The sequence below is a fragment of the Pterocles gutturalis genome, unplaced genomic scaffold (genome assembly GCF_000699245.1).
Source record: "Pterocles gutturalis isolate BGI_N339 unplaced genomic scaffold, ASM69924v1 scaffold20512, whole genome shotgun sequence".
Classification (NCBI taxonomy): domain Eukaryota; kingdom Metazoa; phylum Chordata; class Aves; order Pterocliformes; family Pteroclidae; genus Pterocles; species Pterocles gutturalis.
Window position 1 is genome coordinate 7904 of NW_010113275.1, and position 10610 is coordinate 18513.

The 10610-nt window shown below is 40.8% G+C and overlaps 1 protein-coding gene across 1 annotated transcript; it reads right to left on the reverse strand.

Annotated features, from left to right (window-relative positions):
• Positions 1 to 2503: 2503 nt before the first annotated feature.
• Positions 2504 to 9171, reverse strand: ITM2A (integral membrane protein 2A; the record flags this gene model as incomplete). The annotated part of the gene is made up of 5 exons (XM_010074440.1): positions 2504 to 3585; positions 5858 to 6008; positions 7122 to 7232; positions 8619 to 8807; positions 9017 to 9171. Coding segments are annotated over 5 exons (695 nt in total), but the record flags the coding sequence as incomplete, so codon positions are not given.
• Between the last annotated feature and the right edge of the window lie 1439 nt (positions 9172 to 10610).

Consider the following 10610-nt stretch of genomic DNA (forward strand, 5'->3'; position numbering starts at 1 on the left):
AGTCAGGCTGGAAGAAACTGTGCAATTCCAGTGTAGACTAGCACAGACTCTAATGCAAGTGTCTGTCACATACACCCCCACCAGCCACCCATATCTCACCAGTCACCCCCAGACAGAAAACTATCGGGCTTCTGCAAAGGTCAACACCATCTCCTCCAAGTCACAAATTCAAGCTTGTTCTTACTTGTGAGTCTTCTCTTTGATTAGAGTACTTAAACTTCAAAAAAAAAAAAAACAAACCCCAAAACAACCTCACATGTAACGCTGAAAGAGGAATCATCCAAAGCACTGGATTGTCAGCTTAACAATCATAAGGGTATTTAAAACTTGTATCTAAATATACTGTGTCAGAAAGATAACACCCAAGCTGGCATAAAGACAACTGTCAACAAGGGAGTGCACAGATATTGGCGATTGTCCTGTGCATACTGGGTGCTTCTTCAGTAAACACACTTGTAAACAGGAGCTACTATGGTAAATAAATTTGCATTTGCTTCTCAGTAATGTTATCCCTTCAGTTACCACACCCAGGTGTGACACACAGTCTTACCCAGATATTTAATAGGGTTTTACACAGGTTACAGTTGCATTTCTTTACTATTACAGTTCTTAACTATAGATAAAAACTAAGCAAAGACACTATATGCCACCTAAAGAAAGCCTTCATCAAATCGCTTTTATGTTTAATTTGGGCAAAATACCCCAAACCTGTATGTTAGAATAAACACACCATGTTTTTACCAGTTACACACACTTTATGCCCAAGCCTTGGCTGACTGTGCCATCTACTGGTGCAAAGAGCTCGGGCTCACACCCTCCTGCTTCCTACAGAGCAGCTGAACACAGGAGCTGCTAAAACAGACACCCACCAGAAGATTCTGGGAATACCGGCTGTTTTCATAGAGGCAACCTTCAAACTGCAGTCCTTTGATCTGAATGCCCGCCCTCAGCATAAAACACTTGGGGCCAGATAATAAGCCCAGCACACCGCACGTGTGACCAAGGCTTCAGCTGCTTTCTCAACGCAGGAGCACCGAGCAGGTAAGAACAGCCTGTTCCTTTGAGTGTGCTGGCTTATTGCCTAGAACGTCAAATAAGCTCCTAAGGAACTGATTTAACTTCTTTTAAAATCTTTACCAGACAAAGGTAAGAGAAACTGTTCCAGCCTACCTGGAAGCATGCCAAGTATTCCTGTGCCATCAGGTTAAAGGCCAGTTTAGCAAGAGTCATCTACCATGTAGTCACTCAAAGCTGGAAGGGTTTTTTTTTTGTTGTTGTCTTCAGTGAATTCAAACCTCAACACAGCAAGTAGATGCTTCTTGCACTCTGCAACTAACATGTTTCCAAACCCTTCCACTCAAGGCTACCAAAACAAACTAGTCAGCCAACCCACTCTCATGATCCTCAGACAATCCAGAGGAGGAAATCACCACAACACGAACTTGCTCAAGCACATAGCAGGTCTGCAGCAGGAACCTGTCAGTGCAGCTGCTTCCCCCAGTAACACATACCTGTTCCAGCAGAGCATGCCTGACTCCCACTCCCTATGACAATAATTAAGAGTTTTCCACAGCACACATTATGTACTTCACTGAAATACTCTCCTCCACGTACTATTTTTGAGCCAAGCAGACCAAAACTCTAGTTTTGGGGCATATCCTCTGCATCCCATCGCCATACACCTCAGGAGCTGCATTAGGTTCCGCAATTCTACTGCCCAGGAGCTGCACTCTGCTCTTCCCTCTGCACGGCTTCCTAAGCAATGCTGAGAGTAGCTACTCCTGTAGTCACTTCTCGCTTCCTAGCCCTTAGTGCAGAATGCCTCCTTGGATGTTCTACTTCCAGCTGTAAAATCCAAACTACTTTCCAGGAAAGCCAAAGGGTCCCACGCACAAACTTCAGCTCTTGGAGCAACCAATCACAGCCGTGTCACCACAGCACTGCCACAGCTCTGCGCTTAAAGCACAGCAAAGCTCAGGGGTAAATGCCGAAATGGTGTTACAATAAGCTGTTGATTAACTCTCTGCTCTCTCGGTATGTTATGATACGCTAAAAAGCCTTCCCATTAATACTGCCACAAAACCAGCAAGACAAACAAACCTTTAATCACCAGGCTCATCAGCACCAATACTCAGATGGATGAATTACAGAACACATCCCTCCTCTGCTATGACACAACCAACAGTTACACGTGTCAGGAACTCCGCTCAACGGATTCAGCTTACAGCACTGCACGTCACCGAGAATTGTCCCTTTGGGTTTCAAGGTGGAAGCGAGATGTCTTTTCCTCCCTCTGTTCCCCAAGTCTGTTTTACACCACAAAGCATTTCCACAGCAACAGAAGAAATTCAGCTTCACAGGCTGAAAAAGAGGTAAGAGGGGTACAAGGGAAGCGCACCGCACGCTGCCCCAGGCCCATAACAATCTCTTTCCCCATGCAGGCCACATACCAGCGCACTGCGCTCTTGCCTCCGAGCACCAGGAAGTGACACAGACACCAAAGTTTTAGAGAAACATTTATTAATAGGGTTGCAGAATTTATGCCAATATAAAGTCCCTTAATAAAACTCTCAAACTCATCAACTGCAGAATGCTAACTCTTCTTTATCTTTATACCGCAGCTTTCAAAAAAAGGAACGATGCTCTGACTGCAGTAGTAATGCTACTTGCTCATAAAAAGTTGATCTAAAAAGTTTATATAAGCCAGGGTAGTTTAAGTTTACAACTACAGTCACATTCACAAGTGAGCTATACCAGAACAGATTCCTGAAACAGGAAGTTGCAGGATAAACCAATTCATAACCAAAATACTGACAAGCTTTAAGAGCAACTCTATCCGAATCTAACAACTAAATACCACAAAACCAAACAAAGGTAGAAGAATTAAATGTAAGCTCGGGGAAGGTTCCAAATATACATACGAATTCAATACAGTAATTGCACAAAATGAAAGAGGGTAGTGTTAGAGGTTTATGATCACTGAGGTTGTATTTTACATGCCTCACACATGGTAGTTAAAATAAACCTTTAATGATACACATCAGAAGGTTTTTTTAGCCAGGATACGGAGTGCAGAGCTATTCTACAGAACTACACAAGATGTGCAAACCAACGATTATTAATATTAATCATTCTGTGAAAGTTAAGGTGAACAGAACTGGTTCCAGCCAAGGAACTGGTTAACATTTTTATATATATATATTTTTCTGCCATTCCCAGATTACACTAAATCAAACACATTCAACAGATCAACTGATATTAACCTTCTAAATAAAACCAACCTTACTCAAATTTAAAGTCTTACATGAGACAACTAAAAAGTTATACCAAGGATCAAAGAAAGCTGAAATGGTGACTGTCTTTTGAAATACAAGCAATACACAGAAAATGCATAAGGCTTTTGATTATCACTGCACATTTTAATTTAAGAAGTCGACCTCTAATACTCAGACTTCTCAATGAAGGTGTGAACTAGTCACCTCCCATCTAACACCTTTCACTGTTGACAGATCTTTGTTTCAACAACGAAAGAGTTTTCAAAGTGTCTGATGGAATGACAGTTCTCCACTGATCGTTTCTGCAGACCTGGGGATGAGAGAAGACGAGAGCTTAAGTAAAGCAGATCTAGAACTCAGCAGCAAGTATTTACAGGTCTTGTGTCATTATGAACAGCAGCAAGATACACTCATTCAGTACACAGTATTTCCACAGCCATGAATCACCACTAGAGCTTGAAATCGTTTGTTTTCTATCAGAAACCTTCCCTCATTTTCAGAACAGTAAAAACAAAAGATAGGGGCACATACAAAGCAAGCAAGCTTTTTTCCTAGTATCCCTGCCACCATTTTAGTGACAGAAGAGACACCACTAAATAGATCATTTATGGCAGTTTCTCCTACCCTTTCCTAACCACAAAGAAAAAGCAAAGCAGATTGAAATTACAGGGAAGAGAGTTTTAAAACTCAGAAAGGGTACAGAAAACACACCCTAGTTCTTTATTAGTCCTTCCCCCCACCTTCCCTCTGTATTAACACAAAGTATGCTTCTATAAAGCAGTCTTCACTTTGACAAGAGCCCTGTGAGAATTTGCTACTCAGCTGATACCTTACTCAAGTTTTTCCTAACACTATTAAAGTGATTTTCTCTATTTTGGGACACGCCAGCACTGGACCTGACACAGGGAGTTCACCGGTATCAGCTGTGATTCTTTACTAGGCACTTCAATATCCAATAATTAGACAAGAAAGATTTACATCTTGTTTAATGAGCAGAGAGTAAGCAAGAGAAGCTATCCATTAAAGTCTAAAAGCATTAGCTCTTAAACCAGACCCAGTAGGTCACTGCTTTAGTTTATAAACACTGAATAGGTAAGACTGTCCTTCAATTAATTGCAATCTTAACGCCTGCACAAACTAAGAAGTTTCCAATGGCTCTAACTGGGTACATAATTAAACAGTCAGGGTGACCTGTCCGGTTTCTTGCATGCCTCCAGTTACAACTCCAGGGAACCGCTGCAGAACCTGAGGTCAGTTTGATCAAGCTGATGAACCCACAAACTCTACAAAATCAGAGAGCCACTGCAGCACCAGCTATATGAGAAGACTTCTCCACAGAAGTTACAGGAGTTCATCCCTTTAGTCTCATTATTTATGTGTGCGTGGCTTGTACGCATTAGAAGAAAGGTGTGCTAGAAATTTGATCTGGAAGGCAAGACAAGCCTTGTCCCTGAACAATTTTCTCCTCAGCAGCAGTCTTCCATTTGACTAGATTTCCTGCCCTCAAGGGCAAACAAGGTTAGTTACAGAACAGCAACTGTACCGAGAAGTATTATTCATTTACTAGAATCCTTTTGTGCAAGTGTTCTGTAGAACTCTTTTAGTACGCAGCAAAGATGTCAACAACGTGCTGTAGCAAGATGATTTATTTTAAGGAAACATCATGAACACTCTTCACAGTACTGTCTGTAGGCTGTAGCCTTTCAGTCACAGCAGCAGGCAATTTAGACTTGTTCACAAAGGGATCTTCACAACAGCTGAAGAGACACGTCTCTTCCTCCCATAAAGGCAAGATTTGCTGTTTCTTCTGTGTTTTATGCTGTTAGCTACACAGGACCGCTGTTGTATGCTCGCACATACAGAGCTTTCTATCCAGTAACAGGCTGTAGTCTCTAGCAAACAGCACATGTGGCTCCTGATGCTGTAACTGGGCTGAGGAAACTCTTGCCCAACAGCTTGGCAGGAAAACCAGAGCAGAGAGTTCTGACCAACCAAATATTTGCATTCTGCAAGGATCTGACTGACAAGGGATTAGTTCACTATGTGTTTGGTGACAGCAGTGAACGATGAATGCTTCGAGAACTACAATGAACTAGAATTTGTAGCACAAGATTTCTGTACTCCAGGCCTCCTTCCAGCATGTCAAACCACCAATTCAAGCCTTTTCACAGAATGGCAGGGGTGTGGCACAAGGAGACAGGCAATAAAGAAACAGAGCTCAGAAGTTCCTATAAAGTGTTCTTCCTCTTTTAAGAGAGGAAGCCTGGGATGTACGGAGCTGTTTTGGAGCCAAGCTAACTTAGAACTTCAAGCAAAACTTGGAACAGAAATAAGCTGAAGTTCAAATTTGGTTTGAGCATGCAACATCTAATTCCATAACCGAAACTCCCTCTCACCACATTCAAATGAAACTTCGCACACACACTTGAAAGTAGGGGAAAACACCCATTAGTCCTTGAGTAGTCTCAGCTCATGTTGAGCACTCACAGATTTCCAAGTCTAAAAACTCCAAAAGAGTTTAGGTATTTTTACTTTTTCCCTACTCAAACAACAGATTGATTTTTCTATTGAAGGGAACTTACCTGTTATCTGGTCTCTGCGCTGAAGTCTGAATGTCTCTTTTCCAACACAGAGTTGGTATATGAAGATACCCAGATCAGACACGTTATCGACCTCCTCTGTAACCACCATTTCTTCACGGACTAGGTAAGTCTGAGGCAAGTACGAGCCAGTCTAAAAGAGAAAAAACTTTGAGGTACAGTATTCTGCTAACAAAGGACAAACATCACTACTTTTTACTCTTTGCTTTAGAAGGGCTTCAGACACTGGATTTCAGCTTTCCTTCTTTTTAATACTAAGATATGCCAGTCTTGAACAGCTGCATACCAGAGAAGTTAAAAACTGACAAAGGCTATTTCAAACACTTGCAGTTACATCCAAACAAAGCACAGTTAACCTTAACATCACTCACTTCCCATGAAACAACCATAGATAGAACCTGTTCAAGTTTATATGTATGCAACAGGAAGTTTGCAGTTAAGAGAGAAACAAAGTATGAAAGTTCCCAGGTCTGAGGCAATATATTTCTAATACAAAAAAAGGCAGTGCAACCTAAAAAAGCCTTCACCAGAAGATCACAGCACTATTGAAATGACTTCCCACCCCTTGTGACCAACTCCTAAAAATAGGGGCAAGGAGACATACTTAAATCTTGTCTTCATGAAGCTGAAGAAAATGAAACCAGCTAAGCTGGATCAGGTGGCCTTTAGCACTAGGTGCAGAGGAGTCAATGACTTTTAAAAAAAGTACATTTGACACACAACAGCTCAGTATCACATTTAATTTGGAAGTAGCAGCAAGCTCTATTGATTTGACCCATAAGTTATCTTGGAAAAATACCAGTTTTAGTCAAAGAAGAGTCAAAATGCCTGCGGTGAGCTCGTAACTACCGCGCCAATAAAACAGAAGAACAAGTTAGCATTGTTCTTTTCATTAAAACTCTCACGGGGCAAGTGAGCTTTCCGGTAGCAACTTTCAGTTTTAGGCTTTCAATTATATTTGGACCTTTATCTAATTCCTTTGTAATAGCTAAATTTAACCTTATTCGCTAGTTCCTTTCAGCTTTCATAAAGCTAGGTATTAATAAGAGCATTAAGCACGAATCTACTCAACATAATATACACTGACAGCTGGCCTTATCTTCAGTACAATGGCTGAGCCGGGGGATTATGTACTTTGATGGCAAGAGGACTGTTCTAGCAAGAGGCTGCAGTTCAGGAGCAACATCCAGTGTTCTTATCAGAAGTGATCTTGTCAGCACAACTGAACAATAAAGTTTCCACATACCGCCAGTTTCGCGAAGAGATCCATCAGATTTCTTGGCGGCATAACTATGGATGTGTTCAGCGGAATCACATAGCAGTTACCCAGTTGCAAGTCAAGATACGCTGTCAAAAGCTGTTTTGAAAACAAGTTTCCAATAATTAAACATGGCCTTAGTTATTAGAACACAGTTCTACAAGGACTAAGAAGGAAACTCAAAAAGCTGGAGATCACCCAGCTAGTATCAGAGCAATGCATTCAGGAACTGTCTGGTGTAAGAACTTAAGCTATTGTCACTTCTGCAAACAAAGTGGTTACAGCTATGGCTTATAACAGGACTTTTGTACGGAAGTGAGAGCTGCCTATAAAAATGAGTTTCTATCATTCTAAATGAGTGCAGTTTGGACTAATACTCCCAAGTACTTTCTCTGTATGTTCTCATAACTGAGAAAGTCCAATTAATCACAGTGCAAACAAAAAGCATCCAACTGCTGATAAACAATCACTCCCTGTAAATAGTACTTCAGAAAAAGTCTCTCGAAAATCACATCAGCATTAACACTGAGTGCAAGAACTGCAGAGACTAAAGTGATCAACTATCTCCTCCTTGTTTTATTATAACTTTGCATAGCTCTTTGCCAGGATCAACTGAAGTTCTTACGTTTCCTGAATCCCTTAAGTTATAGCCACCATTCTGTCAAGTCACAGATAAAAGCTGCACATACTGGGAACACAGGTAGCACAGCCTGGCTGTGCGGCACTCCACGCTGCTGTTCAAGGCAGCATGTACAGAGGTCAGTTCTAGTGTCTTTACTGTGATGATATCTGCATTGCCAAGGTCTGATTTACAACCAACCTACAAGAGCTTTTACAGCTGACTAAGGATAACTGTTAAGATTATCAATGCAACTTTCACAAAAAAGTCAAATTAAAACCATCCTCTCATCTATGCTTTAGAGACTATATGTAACTAATGCAGCATTTTCAAGTTCTAGGTTTCAGACACTTGAAGTGATTTTTCAATTCACTTCTGCAAGGCTCACACTTGATTGGAATTGTACATTTTGCTGTAACACAGTTTCTCAGAATCCTAGAGCAAATCCTCAGTCTCCCCATTTCTTAACTCACATTCACAGTGTTTTCCTACCCTCGCTTTCATTTACACTGAATTCTTGACCAAATAGCAAGTGTCACTTCCAGACATCCTACAGGCAACAATATTTAAAGTTGCATAGTGCCGAGATGCACTTTCTGAGAAACGATCCCATTAGAATCACTGTGGGTACGAACTCAAACATTCTTGTAATACTCCTTCCTTGCATAAGTTAAGTTTACCATTACAGAGCTAAAAGGATGGGATTTCCCACACTTAAACTCATCCTCAAAGACAGCCTGCGTTGACAGTAAGCTTTAAAAGGTCTCAAGAATTAAAACCCTGGAGCTGTTGTGATTACCATCTGCTCCACAGTTCCCCAGTGAGCAACAAGACTAGTTACTTCTTATCACTTCACGTATACTCACCCTATCAAAGTCATGAACGATCGCTGCCGGATCACTGTCCGAGAATTTTGGAACAGGAACATCAATGATGGCTATGTTATCATCTTCTCGAATGTCAGCTTCTTCAGCAATGGGGAGGAAATAAGGTTCTGCCACACGATCACGATTTTCATTTTCAAAGTAACACATTTCACCACGGTACACCTTATGCTGAAAGGTAAGAGCAAGGCTAGTTATTTTTACAGTGAGCATTGCTTTAAAACTATTTATAACATGAAGCACAGGTCTGTCACACCTGGAGCTTTTACAAAGGACATAGCAGCCTTCCCATCCCAGCTTTCTGTTGTAGTGGTAATCCATTTATAATTACATTTTTTTTAATTCAATGATGCTTAAAGAAAAAAGAACTTTCACATTACCTTAGGCATGAAGTACTTGTAGATGCAGGCTCCACCGACAACAACTCCTGCCAAGATGAATGCTAGACCCAGCAGAGTCAACAGACATCTTCCAGATGAGTTTTCAACTCTATGTGTGGCAACTTCTGGATCCTTTAAATAAAGAGGGATGAGAACTCAGAAAGTGCAGCCGCTCTGAATTTAAAGCAAGCTGTTACCTACCGCTTCACTTTGACCTATCATCTTCTGTTGCTTCTGTGTGTACAGTGAGAATTGTAAGTCAAGCATCATATAAGAAAACACTTAGATGAAATACTATTGCATCATATTAAGATGAGTTTTCAAACAGCACTGAAAGAGGGTATTTTCTTAGTTAGAAAATGCTTTCTATACAAGCCTTTATCCAGAAACTATTTGAGGCGCAAGAATTTAAATAACTGTAACAAAAGATACAGTGCTGCAGCCACAGTCTACTGCAAGGAAAGCAGGATTTGCAGAGCAAGGTCATTTTAAGGTACACAGTGTTTTTAGGCCTCTTCCCAAAAGCCTATTTCCTATCCTCCTCTTGCTATCAGATGGAATAAGAGAAAACATTACTTTTCCTTACAAAACAGGACTAACAGAAAAAGCTAAGATGCAACTTTGTAGCACAGGAGCTTCCACAGCCTTTCTTTATTTGGGTCCCACAAATTGTACTGCCATAGAACACAATACATTTAACTGACCTGTGATCACAAGAAGTCACAGTATTTTTTTTTTTTTTTTACAGAGGCAGCACATATTTCCATGCTCAGCAAGACATAGCAGTGTAAAAATCAAACATATCAGCTATGCCATTGCTCTAACAAAAAAAAAAAGCTGTTTTGTGAAAGCCAATACTCCTACATTCCACTCTCGCATCCTTCAAACAGAAAAATGTTGGTTCAGCAAGACATGAGCTGCTACAATTAGCTAGATAAGCATTTGTCAAAAAAAAAAAAACCCAAAACAACCCCACCCTAGTTTCAAGTCACAATTATGCCACATTTATATGCCATTAAGTGAAAACCATCCTTCAGAGTTAACTGGCTCTTAAGATCAAGACTAATTCTGCTGTCTTCATGTTCTGCCACCTTCCCCTACACCTGTCAGTAATTTGCCCCTCTAGCCTATCATTACCTGAACACAGCAGTCTGCAGCAGGTTTTGGCACCACAGACACCCTAGTGCTTTGATGATGTCGACATGCAATTAACTACACATGGACTACAGGTATTTCAAACAAAGCAAAGATGTTTATCATTTAAGGAGCAATGCGGGCAGCCTGAATCTGAGAACAGCGAGCTGACAAGAGAACACAATGCTAAACACTTCTCTCCAGTTGGAATGAAGCCTCTGCTCAAAAATAAAGTCATGAAAAATCTGCAAAGAAAATGCAGTTCTAAACTTGCGCAGTAATAAAGAAAGCAAACTAGGAGTAAGAGAGGAGAAAAAAAACACACTTGTGTTAACATTTGCAGCTAGCTCAAGAGACACTGTTGACACAGTCAGCTCTAAAGAATCTGCAGGGAGACTATTCTGCAAGCTCAAGTGTTTTGTGCAGATATTCTAGGGGACTTTTATTGTGCTGTTTCAGC